The sequence below is a fragment of the Tiliqua scincoides genome, chromosome 4 (genome assembly GCF_035046505.1).
Source record: "Tiliqua scincoides isolate rTilSci1 chromosome 4, rTilSci1.hap2, whole genome shotgun sequence".
Lineage (NCBI taxonomy): Eukaryota > Metazoa > Chordata > Lepidosauria > Squamata > Scincidae > Tiliqua > Tiliqua scincoides.
The window spans coordinates 79,784,421-79,801,856 of NC_089824.1; the positions used below are offsets into that span (position 1 = coordinate 79,784,421).

The 17,436-nt window shown below is 41.0% G+C and overlaps 2 protein-coding genes across 2 annotated transcripts in view; one reads left to right on the top strand and one right to left on the bottom strand.

The window, feature by feature from the left end:
* The window catches only part of TXNDC5 (thioredoxin domain containing 5), a 30,567-nt gene extending 26,622 nt beyond the window's left edge, over positions 1-3,945 (top strand). The window contains exons 9-10 of the mRNA XM_066623158.1: positions 1,329-1,458; positions 2,101-3,945. Of these exons, the coding sequence (XP_066479255.1) occupies positions 1,329-1,458; positions 2,101-2,223 (253 nt within the window). The 3' untranslated portion in view covers positions 2,224-3,945. The remainder of the gene's footprint in view (positions 1-1,328; positions 1,459-2,100) is intronic.
* The window catches only part of BMP6 (bone morphogenetic protein 6), a 110,062-nt gene continuing 96,165 nt past the window's right edge, over positions 3,540-17,436 (bottom strand). The window contains exons 3-7 of the mRNA XM_066623156.1: positions 13,966-14,114; positions 12,554-12,751; positions 8,299-8,375; positions 6,413-6,523; positions 3,540-5,475 (exon numbers count right to left, since the gene is read on the bottom strand). Coding sequence (XP_066479253.1) covers positions 5,326-5,475; positions 6,413-6,523; positions 8,299-8,375; positions 12,554-12,751; positions 13,966-14,114 — 685 coding nt within the window. The 3' untranslated portion in view covers positions 3,540-5,325. The remainder of the gene's footprint in view (positions 5,476-6,412; positions 6,524-8,298; positions 8,376-12,553; positions 12,752-13,965; positions 14,115-17,436) is intronic.

Genomic DNA, 17,436 nt, shown 5'->3' on the forward strand with positions numbered 1-17,436 from the left:
AAAATTTGTCCGTCCATACTCATTTACAGACTTTATGATACATGTGAAGGAACATCAGCATTCACCAAGCCTTTATAGCAGACTTGAGAAGCGAGCTGCACTCCAAATATAGCATCTATTCTCTCTTGACTACATTCTAAAAAGGGCATGCCACAAGGATGCCAAATATCCAGGAATGAGGACTGTGTTAAAGACATTCTAAATGCCACCCAACCGATCCACTTTCCTTGGCAGTAGTTATTTCCATGAAAAGCTGCAGTTTAGACTAATGTTTACTACACAAATAGCCAGTATACTATTTCTGGCTACCTAATTGTGTACACAATTATAGTTCATTGTATACAAATTGACCTTTTTCTCTTCCATGTCAACTGTTTTATGTTTGGCTAAGCAACCACCAGTGTGCTGAGGTCTACCTTTGCCCTTTACTTAGTTTTAAGTAAATATTAGCATTAAGTTGCATGACAAGTAGAAGCCCATCTCATCTTAATAGTTTTCACTGTGTACTGTCAATACTTTTCTACCACACACTCTGTACCTAGTATGGTATATTGTTTTCTGAGGCGGGAAACAGATTTTCACTTTTTACTATACTGCCCTGAATCAAGCTCTGCCACAATAGGTGTGCATTTTATGAAAGAGTGCACAAAATCTATCTAAAACTGTTCCCTTGACTGGAGTAGGGAAGAGTGAGGCATGTACATTGAACCCAGCATCAGAATAGCCAGTTTGCTGGTCTATAGCAACCCAAATTCTATGAATTTTGGCTGGCCTTGGTAGTCAGCCCATAACTGGGCTTGCCATGGACCAAGGCCTCATGCAGAGTTTTAGAAGCAGCTGGAAAATGAGCGAGGCTACTTTCTAAGTGTTAAAGCTCGGAAAGAAATCATAGAGAGCCCCACACTTCTCCAGTGCTCTCGGGAGAGTGAGGGCTCTCTTCCACCTATTGCTGAACTTAGTTCTCTAGACTGTCCAGGGTGACTGCACTTGTGGATCTTTGGTGAGTCTTTACCTCTGGATAGACATTTTTGTAAAGAATGAGAGGTAGGTATGGAAAGGGATGGCGGAAGTGGGTGTAGCAGTGTTTTGCATTGCATGCGTATCTTGGTCAGCTTTCCGGAGGAATCTGATGGATCTTTCTTATTGTGTCTTTTCCCTGAGGCACTGTATTTGTGCCTATATTTGACATCCTGGTTTAAACTAATATTACTCAATGAGTGATTGAGACATACCCTATCAGTTCTATTTTGTGTGTTTGTGTTTTTAATTTCAAAATAAGTTTTGAAGGATTTATTGACTTCACATTAGTTTTTTCCCCCCTCTTGCAGGTGTGGTCACTGTAAAAACCTGGCTCCCACTTGGGAGAACCTCTCAAAGAAGAGCTTTCCTGGCCCAGTGGATGTCAAGATAGCTGAAGTAGACTGCACCACCCAACGCAATGTCTGCAATAGATTTTCTGTAAGTGAGGCCACTAGATGGCTTTTTACCAAGTTTGTACTAAGTATTGAAGTTGTAGGCATGTGACTGCTTGACTTGATGCTTTGGAGAGGTAACTGAATGAGGGAGAAAGTGCATAGAAGCCATTGTTTTCACCTGTGACACCCATCAGCTAGGATTCAAAGAGCTTCCACACAAATCCCAGTTAAACTAGTTTCTCCCCCATACTACTTAACCTAAAGTTAGAAATAGTTCCAAAATTATTATTGAGTTCCAAGGTGTTGGTTGTATGTGTGTGTGTTCTTTGAGGCTATGCTGCACCTGCAAACCTTTCCTTGTATTTCTTTGGATCTTGGTCATAGCGTTGGGCATGCTCCATTCTTACCACATTTGCTTGGAAATGTTTCTTAATTAGCAGCAATCTCATTCACTTTTCCTGTAAGCTGCTAGTAAATGATTGCTTCATTTTTGAGGAAGATGAGTGTGGCAGCACTGCTAACTTGAATGTTGTTTTAAAACAACTCTGTGGTACCATTGAAAGTCAAGTGCTAATTTGTGCAAGGTTTAAAGTACTAATGCCCAGGGGAAGGGTGTTTTTCTGCAAGTGTTAAAATGCTAATGTTGCTGCCTAAACATTTTTGCTTTTGTTTTTGTTTTTAAAAGGTGCATGGCTACCCAACACTGATTCTTTTCCGTGGTGGGGAAAAAGTGAGCGAACATACCGGAGCCAGAGATCTTGAAACACTGCATAACTTCGTTCTGGGGCAAGCAAAGGATGAACTATAAAAACGAACCAATTTGAATACTGCCACCCCAGCTGTCTGTCCAGTAAACGTGGGAGTTAAATCATGGTCATGTTGCTGGTTTTCCAATAGAGGTTATTTGGGAAACTGAACATACTAAATTATGGTATCTTCTGTGTGTGCATTTGTATTTCCTAAAGCCCCACTGTGCTGGCCTGAGGGAAGCGTACAACAAGCAGTCACTGTTCAAATTGGGAATATTTTCAGTATTGGTTGCATTAATGAACTTCTACTTGTCATATGATGAAAAGTAAACATTCTTTTTGAGACTAAAATAAGTGAGGAAAGGTTAAAATTATGGGGCATGGTAGATAATTTTCATCTGCAGGTTAAATAGGTTTAAAAAATTTCCAGGGGCATACAGCTTGCGAAACTGCACGTCATGACCTTCTTTTGTTGCAATGGTAAATCACTGTTTTGAACGGTTTCAGGCAGCTGCTTGTTCAAAAATGAGGTTAAAAGGAATTTTAAAAGAAAACTCTCTCTCTCTCTCTCTCTCTCTCTGGAAAGATACTTGTGACCACTATAGGACACTTGATTCCTGTTCACCTTTTCCCGCATCCTGAGAATTGTACAAGTAATGGTACTCCAATGTGTGCCTGGTTATTCTCAAACCATGGTATTTGCAGCAAAAGAAAAGATGGCTAGACAACTTAATGGAGGACTTGAAATATACAAATAATGATTTACAAATTGCAATCCAACAAAGCCTAACCCGCAGTAGGTGGGCCCATATCATGGAGGACGCTGCTATGTTGTATCAGAGAGAACTTGCAATGGCATGATCTTCTTCTGCCAAATTGCCAGAGAAGATAGTGTTTGCCAGGTGGTTTTTGACTGATAGCACAGCAGTTCTGTCCAGTTGTCTTCAAGACGTGGCTCCCTTCATGCAGAAATGGTACATTTCAGTGATCAGACCACCATTTAAAGATCTGGTTGATTGATGCTTCTTATAGTTCTCTGGTCAAAACAGCTACCAGATTCTCTGGAATCGTATTGGGGGTCTGTGGCTCATGTATATGCTAATGAGCCCAAACCCAGAGCACCTGAAATATCTATTCTTCTCAAACATTATTTCAAAGTAAAAGAAACAAACTTTCCTGTAAAATCTTTGTGTTGATCTGTAGTTTTGAACAGATTTTTCTTCCCTCCTTCCCCCCACTCCATGTCAAAGACAGAATCCAAGCCAAAGAATTTCTAATACAGGTTTAGATAGAAGTTCAAGCTAGAGCAGCAAACTAGATGCTGCAAGTTCCAGTTTGCATATAAGCATTTATTGCCATTGGGCAAAAGAGTTGCAGATTTGTACATATGCAGATAGGTGTAGAAAGCTGTTATTGTCATATGTCCATCGAAGATGGAGAGATACTTTGGTTAGCCATATTGTATTTTATTCTTTGTACTATAGTTTGCCCATTCTAGCCAAGGTCCAACACAAATGGAAAAAAAAACAAAACCCATGAAATTTGGAAAGTCTATCCAAAGGGCTAATAGCACATGGCAGAAGTATTAGATCAACACATGTTTCTGCCTTAAAGGGAGCCTTTATTCATGATGGCTTTTTAAAAAACCTAATGAAGCACAATCTCATGAGCAGGCTGAGCTGACTCATGAGTTTCTTGTACAAAATCAAGTGGTACAATTGTTTACACACATACTTTCTGAATAAAATCTTTTTTAAAAAAAAATCTTGGTCTTGCTAAATGATACATCAACAATTAATATCTGACAGTTGTAATAAATTATAATTTTCATTTATGTACAATAAGCCTTTTAAAATATGAAGTAGTCAAAGGGAAGTGCACTTTACTATAATTTGCCTTGGAAAAACATCCTTCTGTGTGTAGCCAGATCTATAAAACTAAGTATTGTATACATTAAAGACGTGTTTCTCAAAGTAAGAGGTAGGCCTCACTTGGAAGGCAACAGCAGGTGAATTCAGACCTCATAGTGGATTGTTCCTCCACTTTATCAATTGTTAATTAGGCCAGTGGCAGGAAGCACTCACACAGCCTTCTGACAAATGCCAAGCAATTCTCCTGAATGTTCTGTTTTGAAGTTTTGCCTCAGTCTCATTCTCCTCCCCATCCCCTTTCTTGGTAGATCGTATAAAAATCCCATTGGTCTTTTGATCAGACTTTCAGCATCTAAGGTTTCTGAGGAAGTCACAGAAGCAAAAATTATGGTATCACTATGTCTTGAGTAAATTAGGTGTTACCTAATTTATAGTTGGATAGTCCCTGCTATGAAGGTTTGCTGCTTACTATAAGGGCTGGATATTGTGTGTGCATGTAATGTGATGGTGGCAGCATATTTTTAAACATTTGATCATAGGTAGCAACAGGGAGTAGTTGTGGAATGTAGGTTTAGATGTTGCCTTTAGAACATGTGTACAAACATCACCCTGATAGCCTAGACAATGTTATCTCTAGAGCATTGGAAGATCTGGAAGTTTTGCTGACTCGCTTGTGTGCTAATCAGGCCATAAGGGCACACTGCCAAGTGTTCTGGTGTTTGGGGCAAAGCTGGCTTTTAATACAGCTAAAGAAGTTGCTTTAGCTTTTAGGAAGAAACCCCAGTAAAGCAGTTTGCTGAATACAAGGCTCTTCTCTGCTAAGTGATAAAGGTTCTCACATATAACTAAGCCTTCTAAGTTGTATAGCTAACTTGGCTTGGCTAAATGTGGGTAGAGCGTTGACCTGAATAGTGCATTTCATTTCTCATTGAAAACTCTTCTTTTTTCTTGAGGCAGGGATCAAATCAACTAGGATTTGACAAATGCATAGTATGAGTGAACTGTAGAAGCAGCTGGCAAGGTTTTGTCTGTATCTTTGCTGTTTTAACATGATCCAACTTTTACAGTTTGCCCTGGACAGAGCTCTGGTGTACTTAGAAATTGTAAGACTAGAAGGCAATCATTGTGCAAACACTTTAACATTAAGAAGTAGTGTTGGACTTCCTTGCTCTTTTCTATTCCTCCTTAAGGCACAATGCTGTTCTAGAAGTGTTAAGGTTTTTCCCTTTGAGACACTGGGTGGATGTCTTTTAGAATGATATTCCAGTTCTTCCTGTAGATAGCATCGTGTCAGTGACACCCACAAGCTCTTACCACCATATTTCTGTATTTCTTCAAAATGACGTTGGAATTATCATCAAAGTAAAGCACTGATATTGCATTAAGTTTTGTAGGAGCACAGCATGGTTTAGGAACATACTCCGGATTCATAAGGTGAACCTGTTTAAAGAAGGTACAGTATGATTAAGTTGCCAGTTTCATTTATAGCTAAGGATCTGTTTAGTTCATTTGTCTCCATGTCTTCTGCTGAAGAGCTTGGAAAAATGAATGTGAAGTTATCCATTTTATCTTCACAGCTACACTATGAAGTGTAGGTGAGGCTTGTCTGTGTTTTGTTTATAGTAAGCCCACTTTAGTTCCTGGTCTCTTGGTGTATTACATACATATTGAAAATTACTGAAAGAGCAGAAGAGAAACTGAACCATGTTGAGAGAAGAATTTATGTGTTTAAGGCAGCTGTTTTCAAACTCTCAGTAAGTTTGAAAACTGCTGTAAGTCCTTGTGGGGGCAGGGGGAGGCAGCAGGGGAAGTGGGGGCTGCAGGGGCTTGGGTGCACTTACCAGAGCCTCCTGCAGCCTCCTGGGGGTGTGGGGAGCCCTGCACGACCATCTGCAGGGCTCCCCGAAGCTGTGAAGCAATCGCTTAGCCTCCTGGCTGCCCCTGCCCCTTAAGGGGGCAGAGGCCAGGGCCCACAAGCTGGGGCATCATGATGCCCCAGTTTGAAAGCCCTGGTTTAGGAGGGGGGAAAGAGAGGCATACATTGCACAGTATAATTGCTTCATATTTATGCCAAATGAAAAATTAGAACTCAATTTCAATTTCCTCTAAAGCAGTTGCTTCCTCATCATTTCCCACCTTCTGGTTAAAGCATCTCTCACAGCTATGGGATAAACGTCTAATTTCCAAATTCTTCATTTATCCTACAATTGCATTCTTTGGCCTCCCTCAGCGACTCAAAATCTAACACAAATGCTAGGAGTTCTCTCTCTTCTTCACTCACCCCTTCACCACCCACCAGTTATAACAGAGTATTTTAGAAAAGAAGATAAACCACTTTATAGCACTTGTGCTCTAGGCCAAGGTCTAATAAACTTACCAAAGTTTGTACGATGGCATGATTGGTGGCATTCATGTGAGCATTGAGTGGGAAAGAACATTCTCCATCACAGTAATTTGCTGCATAGCCCTTTGGTGCAATTATCCAGTCCTTAAACAAGAATGTTAGATGCATTACATGTATATGTTGTAATAAATACAGGCCAAATTACTTAACTGATAGTCACTGAGGTATCAGAACCTTCCATGTCAGGCTATAGAATACATTAAAATATTATGAAAATCTAGTATGCCTAAATTACTGTCTTCCAGTATTTTGTTGGCATTGCTACAGCACATTGGACAAATGCAAGATGTTCTAATCATTCATTATTTGAGATACTTCTTATAAAATTATACAGTTACTTAAACTCACATAGGAGCAGATTTCAGTGAATCTTTGCTTTAGGTACAAAAATACTTGGGGCATGATTCAGTGTCCTGCTAAATGCAGGACGGTGAATCTTACACACAATATACTTGCATGGGTAATTTCCATTTGGCAGTCCTGTCCTAACAGCAGGCACAGGATACAGACTGGATCATGTTCCAAGTTGAACTTAACAGTTTTTTCAGGCTAGGTGCTGTGGTCTAGCTATTTTTTGTTTTAAATCTAATGAGCCTTAACCAATCCTAAAAGGGGGGAGGGCTAACTATTGTCAATACTAAAACTAAATTAAAAACTGAAAACTAAAAACAACTAAAATCTCAACCTAAAAAGCTAAAACTAAAACCAAAGGCACTTGAAGCTAAAAAAACTAAGAATTAAAACTAAAGTAAACAACAAATAAAACTAGAGATAAAAAGACTGAAATAAGAGCCACAGCTTTGGTAAGCTTCTTCAGGCACTAGAACTTGGTGCTGTTCTTATACAGATTGTAACTGATTGCCTATTGAATTAGGGAGCATTGTTGTCAGCTGTTGTCAGCTGTTAGCCCCACCTGGCACCTTACTCTCTGAGTAAGATTTTTCAGGGCTGGTACCGATGCATTATTAACTCTGATTGTTTCTTCTTTCTTATTCAAATTGTTTTGATGCTTATATATTTCAATTGCTTCCCTATACATACGTGCATAGTAATGTATAGTATTAGACAACAACTCTGTGTGTTCAAAATCCACTTTATGTCCTGTTGTCACTGAGTATTATGGTTTGACTCACTTTTCAAAGATATTTCAGGGTGTGCGCTTTGAGTCGCAATCTGGACTCATAGAAAGCCATATACGAATGCACTGATGCCTTTTCAGGGCATACTAAGTTGGAACTATTTAACACACAGATCCAGTGACTGTCAACTGGTTTTTAGCATTTAAAATGTGGGAGCCATTTTGAGCAATTACCATGTAGAGCTTAAAAGCTTTTAACAGTAGCCGAGTTCAAAGAGTTTAAACTGGATTTGCTAAAACACATCTAATGGTAAACTACTACATGATGTGTCTTGGAAGATGCATGGGTATAATGAAGCCAAAAAGAATATATTTCCTTCTTTTTGGTCACAATGTGGACTGCTGCTGCAAACAAAAAAGGAATAAAGCATTTCTCATTCCTTAATCTACTAGTTAAACCAGTAGGCCAGGCCTCAAAGCTTAAGACAACAAACTAGAACTTGGATATATCCTTGCAAAGGACAAGAATAGACCAGGATACTTAGATCTCTGCTGAAGACCTAGCCTTCTTGTACCTAAGCTAATTACACAAGAGTGATGCATCTTTGATAGAGCACGCAATCAAATGGAAAGAAGCAGGAGGTTGATACTGTGGAACTCATCCTGCTGTCCACTGAGGTATAACAGTACTTCTCTAGGAAAGGGACCAACTCTGGTAGGAAGGGAAGTTACTTTGTGATTCTGAACAAAACATATTCATGGTGGTAGAAATACAACATACCTGCCATCCCAAGTCTTGGAAGCTAACGTAAAGTTCATGCTTTCTACAAGATGTTTTTAGGTCACTGCTGTTGTAATCTGTTAGAAAATACAAACAAAAACATACTTATACATTACCTCCAAAACCATTGCCATTCTCAGATATTTTGTGGTTCAAAGACTATTATGGACTAGAACAGGGGTATTAACCATAAGACCCATGGGCTGGATGCAGTGCCCCAGAAACTCTTTATTCCAGCCCTTGGGCTCTGTCGGAACCACTATCAGCTGCCCTTAGCTGCTGAGCTGTGCTGAGGTGTAACTGCTGAAAGGGCAGCCTTCGTGATAATTGGGCTCTCCCATATCTTCAAAATATGATAAAGATTTGCATATTTTCTCTTCTGCCATTTGCAGCTAATGAGTTCCTAAGTGAGAAAAAAAATGCTGATTTCTGGTCATGACCAGTTCAATGATATTACTTCCTGCCTTATGACATCACTTCTGGCCCTCAGCAGGCATCATGAATGCTATTCGGTCTGCAATATGAAATGAATTTGACACCCCTGGAGTAGAATATCTGATACAGACACAGAACTGCAGCTCTTAGAAGTCTCTGCTTCTGTCTACAGACTTTAAAACAAAATTTCCAGTTGTCATGACTTTAAATCATATAGAGCATTAGTGAATCTCAGTCTTAAACATTTGATACTGTTAACGAAACTGCAAAAGATTTCTATGCTCCGAGTTTGACATAGAATCTTTTTATTCAGCAGAAGATCATAATTTATTAATGGGGTCAGCCGACTTGTGTGGGTGGTCTTAAACTATTTTTTAATCTAAAACAGTGCTTGTTAATGAAAAAAGTTACATTGGCATTTAGATATTCTTCTTTGCTCAGCCCAAGAGGCGGTGGTCGTAACACAACAAAGTGTCCTAAGGTAGACATGGATCCAAACCAAGGTATGAGAGGCCTTTTCTAAAGCAGAATGTGGCACTGTAAATGTTTAAATTGTTAGAGTCACATCAGGATAATTCCAATAACCTCCTTTCTGGTAGCTTTTCCAAAACTTTCCTGGCTAAGCAGATATACAAAAACTACTGAAACTCACCTCCAATGAATACAATGACTGCTGTATAACTAACAAGTCCCTTCACTAGATTTTACACAATTCACTAGATACACAATTACAGTGTAATTGACAGGATTAATTAATGTGGTTACAGAGGTCTCTGGGAGAGTTTATTCCCCCACTACACCTTCAATGTTTGATTTAGGTGATTGGCCTGGATAAGGCTGATGTAAACTTAACTACATAGTTAATAATAACCCACCTAACATAAAAGCTTGGTGAGATAAGGAAATGTCAGGCTTAAGTTCACTCATACAAACCACTGATAAAGGCAACATAAATGCAATCTGAATATCTAAATTCCTGCTGCCCCTTCTCTCACTGGTCCCTGAAGACTAGAGAAGACAGCACTTCCAAATTCCTCTAATGGAAACCACAGCATACACATACAGGGCTACGAAGGGCAGTTTGTATATTTCAGGCTCTGACTCACTATTGCCTGACTTTATAGTAATAAAAAATATGTAGTTAGCAGTAGGGAATCTATATTTCCTTAGACATCATCAACACAAGATGTCAGCCAAGTTACAGTTCTATAATAAAGCTCTGTCTGGTGCAGACATTAACCCATCAATGCTATGAGAGACGAGTAGGATTCCATACTGAAGGCTGAAATCTACTGCTATAATTACTGAAACGAACTGACATGTGCTGTCAGATAACTAGCGGTAAAAGTATATCATATTGCTCCTTGTGTGCATAAAATTGGATAAGAGCCAATAACAGGAGCTCACTTCTGCAACAGAAAGAGGCTTAACATTTTAATTGTCTTAACCAAAGTATGCTTCACAGCTCACTGTTGTGGGTGCAAGGTGGGCCCAAAGTTCCCCCCACCCCCTTCACTAACAGGCCAATCCTACGCTCCCCCCCCCCAAAAAAAAAACTGCTGCAGCTGCACCAAAAAGGCTTGTGATGCATCCTGTGTAGGGGCGTCCCAGACATCTCCCCTGGGTAAAGGGAACATTGCAATGAGTGAGGCATTGCAGCCTCTCCACCGGCACTCCAGCAGCGTGTTGCTTTGCACACCGTTGGAAATGCTGTAAGGCAGTCTCCAGTAGTGGAACACTAATCCCACTAGTGATTTGGCCTTATAGAATTGGGCCCCATAAGCACAGTAACAATCCTACAATAAATGATGAAGTCTTCGGTAGGACAGTAATTGGTCAATTTTATGTCTGTGATTTCTTAATTTTAACTCCCCCTTCCTCTTTACAACAATGCCCTCAACTGAAGAAGACTCTTGACTGTGTTTCTAAATACAGAGGATATTGGTGTCTAACACCCTGCTAAACTAGCTCTAGGCACCTCCTTCAAAGTGCAGGTAACAGCTCTCTTCTCTCCCCAAGTGTCCCTGAGTTTTACATTCTAGGGCAGGAGTTCCCAAATTTTGCAGCACCACAACCCACCTAGTCCTCTGCATGGGTTGCAATGCTCCCAGTGGTGCTGCAGCATTGGCCTAGCGACTCACTCAAACTGGAAGTAGCTTCTGAAAACCAGAAGTGACTTATAGTGGCTTCCTTCTGAGGTCATTCTAAGACCCACAGAAGCCTATAGAGTGGGTCGCGGGTCCAGGAGAGGGCTCTGTAAGTTCCAGTAAGTAATTGGGCTTCTGGAATGGCTCCTATTTGGAGCCAAACCAGTGCAAGGGCAGTCGGGAGGGCCCAGATAGCGAACCACTGTGCTTGGGCTCATGATTCATCAGTGGGTCGCAACCCACACTTTGGGATGCACTGTTCTAGGAAGTTACCTAGTTTGCTTCTGCCGGACTGGCCATGTCTCTGTGACTTATTAATACTTTGTCTTACGAATAACATTCTTGAGCAGATAGCTAAAAGGAATGGATTTAAATGTTTACTTAGACTTGACATTCAGAAACATCTTTATCAAGGCCTACTATGAAAGTAGGGATCAGCCTAAGCAAAATAACTTGCTTTTACTCCACAAGTACTGAAATACTTTTTGCAGATCAGAACAGATGCTAACATAATTCAGCAAACACATGTATCAAGTGGAGAGTTTCAGTTTATCATGAGGTACAAGACTGGTCAGCAAATGGAAACTATTTGCTTAATTTCCATTAATATTTCAGATTTTTCCAGCCAGCTGTAAAGCAATGCTAAACACATTTGGGTGCAAGTTCCAAGCTCTATGACTCAACAAATGCCACAATAATAATCTCTGAGATCAGAATTCATTTGACAGATATGTTCTAAGGATGTCTCTGAAGAGGATAAGAAAAGGCCTGCTGGATTAGGCCAAAGGTCCACCTAGTGCACCATTCTATTTCCCAGTGGCTCATCAGTTGACTCTGGGAAATCCATAAACAGGAGTAAAAGGCATACTTCTCCCCTGCAACTGGTCTTCAGAGGCATACTGCTGCCGAACCCAGAGATAGTGGGGTCAACTCCTCAGAAAGTGTCTAAGCTGCTTCAGCATCCCAGAAATCCAGCTTCTGAAACCCATCAACTGTTTAAGTGCCCTTGGGGGAGTAAAATTCCATTCAGTCCACTTCAATAGAATGTGCGCAAATGAAATACTACTCACAATCACTTACATACATGTTTAAGGTGTTCATTCAGAGGAGAACACAGCTGAAGTGCACTTTTCAATAGCATTAATGTGGAAACATGACCTCTGCAAGATTTTCTATGTGCTTATTCAGACTGAATGAGCAAAACTATCACTGCTGCTTATGGCATGGAAATGGGATAGAGCATGATCAGAGCAAAAGAGGAAAAGGCACCTGACCTAAATGGTTGGGTAAAAGTGAAATTTCACCAGGTCTAGTTTTACTCAGCCCTCCATGGCAAGCTGCACCTGCAAACATGCATTCTTCTATATATCTTTTAAAGGCACAAGAGCCCGTTGCCTTGGATCACCCAATCTGCAAATACCCTGTGATTCTGGATGACAACCCCTGTGCATGCTAACAGAGGACTGCAATAAAGCCATGTAGGACACAGGAAGTCCCTTGGGGGATCAACTATTCTTTTATTTTAGTTTAATGACCCAAGAAGGAAAGGAAAAGACATTGCTGGATGAACGAGATAAGAATTAAAAGAAATGCTTATATGTACAGTGGTAAATAAACCAAAACAAATATTTTCTTTCCATATGGCACTGCACAGCAGGCATTTAAGAGCTTACCTGTAATACTGGACACCCTGGAGACATCTTGAGGCTGGGTGGAGCGGTTTCGACTCTGCTGCCTGCGCCTGTTAGGGGCTGACCTGGCAGTCCGAACATGAACCTCACTGACTTTGAAAAAGGCCACCATGAAAGGCTGCTTGTCATAAGGGCCATCTCGACCTATTAGTCCTGCATCTCTAGGGTTTATACTGAGACCTATAAATTAAACAAGAAAAGTGGCATGTTATATAAAGAGCACAGTGTTTCTGAATAGCTCTTTTGAGGAACACAGCAGCTTTCCTACATTCTTTTGCCCCTCCTCCTCTATGGTTAACATCATAGGATATTCTAGTTTTCAGTGAAAGTTCACAATCTGGAAAGGTTTACTTCTTTAAGGCTTGAAATGCCATGTGTATACAAGTGCTGTTAAGAGGCCTGCATGACAATAGAAGATGAGAAGAAAATTCAAGTTTGTGTGTACTCCATGGTACAAAAAATATCAACTAGATAAAGACTGGAAATTGAGCTAGTGTGCATAATTTCTTCTGTTTTGCATAATTTGTTCTACAGTTTTTTCTACTTTGCATATTTTTTTCTAATTTTGCTAGTAATGGGGTAGGAAGAGCTGTGCATGGAAATAAAGCCTCATCCCCCAAACACTGTACCTTTGGAACACAATTGCCAGCCAAAGAAGAAAATAGTGAGCAAGGTGGACAAATGGCTTGACTGAGAACAAGACAACTTCATATGTTCTATACCCATCAGGGGAGGCTGTCACCTGTTCTCACTTAACCTTATGGATATTCTGCCAATCAACATGGCCCACTACAAACACACACCCAAATCCAGGGCATGTTGTGAAAAAGGAATATGACATGAAAGTTCCCAAATATGCAGTACAACATCCTTTCTATAATATTATAGTTGCTTAAGCAATAGAGCCTGAAGTGTGGTACATAAGGCATTACATCAGCACTGGCATTCTAGGAAGCTGAGTGAGCACTGTGACTCAGTTAAAAAGGTATAAGAACATAAGCCAACATAAACATAAGTATACAAAAACTGGACTGAGATTGGAATACACTGGAGAAAAGCTGCATCTCCTTTTAGAAGACACTTCTGTAGGCCCAGGCTTCCTAATCGAAGGGTATTAAAAACAAAGTATGGTTCCAGTGGATGCCTTAACAAAACTCAACATCTCCAAGTCAGGCACTTGTATTACTTCACAGCCATAAACATGGGACAAGCAGCAGTCAGGGAAGCAGCTTTCAATCTGTGCAGTGAATCCAGAGCCCAACCATCACATCACAGCTGTGTATTTGGCTACATGAGCCAGCTAATCACTTTACAGCTGAATGCTATAAACAGAGCTTCCAAATAATGACAAGGTCATTGGCCAGATGCTTCAAGTATGTTGGCCTGTTACTTACCGTCCCTAGTCACCACGCTCATCTGGAGTCCCAAGTTATGCTGAGGATTTATCACCCACATGTTACTGGTGGCAGTGATGTCAAACTCTAGCCAGCCTTCTTCGGAGGCCCATACTGCTCTGGTATCCAGCAAAAACAGATCTGAATCTCTGAAGGAAAACAAACCCCCAAAGCATCAGATTAGAACACAAAAGATACTGCACCATTATTCAGGTCCAGATGTTCTGTTTTCTGTCATAACTTCAGTGCTAGCAGGAGGCAAAGTTAAAAGCATGTCTTGTCTCTCATTACAATTTCATCATGACTTGAAACTGAATTATTACAAAGACAGCAGTAGGAGCCGTTTTCTACATTTATATGATAAGAAATGGTACAGTATTTATATCTGTACAAACTGAAGGAAAGATCCAGCCAAAGATAAGGACAAATACAACAATTACTGCCATACAATCATTCACCGATTTAATAAAAAAAAACCAAACATTTTTACTTATCTCCACATGGGTTGGAGATGGGATGTCAACTCACCTATGAGTCCTATGAATGACCTATGAATGTCAACTCACGTATGACATTCATTTTGATTGCATGTGTCAGAAGAAAGAAAAGGGGCTAGATGGTTTTAAAAAGGGGGGATAAGATCCAGTATGCACTGTCGCCCTCGGATCTGGGTACAGGCCTGCCCAGCTTGGGCTAACGGCTGGTGGACACCTCTGGGTGTGGCACAGAGAGACCAATTCTAGGTCAGCACACAACTGCCACTGGATTCACTGCCTGCCTCCCCCTCCGTGCCCACAGCCTGCCCCTACCACTGACGCACTCCAACTAGCACCAGGGAATCTGGGAGGGCTGCTGCTATGTGGCTGACACTACTTTGTGGCTGACATCACTCTGAAGCAGTTTGAAGCAGTGGCCAGGTAGCACATGATAGGATGTTGATGCCATAAGTCAGGCTACACTGCCAGTCAGTGGCATACCCAGGGCTTCTGGCACCCAGGGGAATGCCTGATGACATGATACCAAGCAGTGTCATGATGTCATCAGTGCACTTCAACTATTTCCCAACAGGGAAGCAGTTGGAGCATGAGTGCGTGCTCAGCAACTGGCATGGGTGATTTTGTCCAACTAGCTACCAAGAGGGCGCATGCGCTTGGTAACTGGTCAGACAATTTCACCCAATCGGGTACTGAAAGAGTGCATGAGCTTTGCTTGCTGATGGGGAAGCAGTTAGTGCATGAGGTTGTGCTTGGTAGCTGTCCGGGCGATTTTGCCTGATCGGCTACCAAGAGAACACATGCACTCCCCTTGATGGCGCCCAGGGCATGCACCATGTTTTGCCACAGGGGCGGTATGCCCCTGCTGCTAGTAATCAAGTTCCAGCAGCGCAGCCTGATGATATTGGGAGGTCCTCCGGCCACTATTTCTCCAGGGAATAAAGCTCCTATTAGCATGATGTATAGTTGGCCCTGCCAGCTCTAAGAGATCCTGTATTAGTGTCCCCTAATCTTCAGGGTGCATAGTAGCAGTTGTTTTGAAACTGCTGATACAGAAGATGGGAGTCATTACTGTGGGTGCTCATAAAACCTACAACTGTTCTCAGCACTTGCTCATAAAACCTATTCTCTCGCCAAAATCAGAATACAGTAGAACCTCTTTAAGTTGACCACCCAAGGGACTGGAGGAAATTGGTCAACGTAAGGAGGTGGTCAACATACGGAAAAAAGGCATTTAAATATTATCATGTTTAGCTCCCAGGACAACAAATGTAAGGCCAAGTTATTATTTAGATTGGATTTTTAAAGTTTTATTGCAAATATCAGTGAGAATTGATCCTCTTGTGATGCTTACTATTTATATCATCTATATGTATATCAAGAGACAGGGAATAAACAGCCCACAATCAGTGTTTTTAAAAAAACCCTGACAATTCACAAGTTCATACAATTCATTAAAAAAAATTGTAAGTTTAAAAAAAATACTTGGTTTCATAGCAGACAGGCAGACCAATGCTATCCCTTGCCAGCCCATAGCATGTAGCATGTTACACAGCCCCAACAGCTAAAAAAAACCCACTTTTTACTTAGGCTGCTTGGCCTCCACTAGGTCTCTTCAGATTCACTAAATGCCAGAAAGTATTTGATACAGTCCCTCACTAAAAGTTGTTGAGAAAACTCCACAGTCAGGGAATAAGGGGACAGGTCCTCTCATGGACTGGGAACTGGTTGAGGACCAGGAAACAGAGAGAGGGTGTCAATGGGCAATTGACAAAAAAGGTGGAGAGAGGTGGAAAGTGGAGTGCCTCAAGGATCTGTCCTGGGACTGGTACTTTTCAACATCTTCATAAATCACCTCCCTGCTTATCCCTGTTTCCCAGTCAACAAGTTTGTGGATGACACTAAACTTTTCTGAGTAGTGAAGACCAGAAGGGATTGTGAAGTGCTCCAGAAGGATCTCTCCAAACCGGGAGAATAGGCAGCAAAATAGCAGGTGTGTTTCAATATAAGTGTAAAGTAATGCACTGGTGATGGGAACCAAAGTGAAAGGACAGTGGCTTCACTATGCACAGGCAACCTCATGTCCCTCACAACTTGGTACATGTCCAGGTACAATTGGTAGCCGACGCAGGTCTGTCAGCTATGTGCAGTATGCCCACCTATAAAAACCCTTTCACACACGTGCTAGCAGGCGTAGGGGAGGGATTGTCGCTTGGCTTCTTGCTTTTCCAAGATGGGACAAATCAGACAAAACACAGGCAAACAGTATCACGTTCAGTGGGCAACTTACGGAGGGTAAATTAATACTCTGTGCAATGGTCAAAGTGGTCAAGATACAATTTACGGAGGTGGTCAATATAGAGAGGTTGATCTCCCATAGTGTATATGCAGTGTCTGTCCATACTGTGAAAATTAGGTCAACTTAAGGAGGTGGTCAATATAGAGAGGTGGTCAACTTTGGAGGTTCTACTGTATATTGTATTTACAGATTATGCAGATTTCCTGATTACAGATTATGCAGATTATTAGTAGACTTCTAGACCTCTGGAAATGAAAGGTTTGTTTATTTTAATGCACCCCAATGATCTCCCACAACAAAACCACAAATTCCTGGAATGTTGTAAACAGGAAGAGGGATACACCAAACTTTTCTCTCTTATGTACTAGTTTAGATCACACAGGAATATTTTCTTTTCCATAGGGAGCATTCAGAACTATGATGCCCCCCAACCCAAACATGCACTCACCATCTGAAATGCCAATGACTGAGGGGTCCGGGAAAGCACTACAAGGCTTGCTTACTTATAGGATTACCACCATCATCGGCCCCACTCATATTTATGTCTTTTTATACTAAATCACAGAAAATGTTATATTCCCTGTTAATTTTTTTTTTAATACTGAAAAGTCAATTGGGTTAAATAAACCTTTTAAATACTAGCGGGGGCATGCAAATAAATCTTCTCATAGCAAAGAC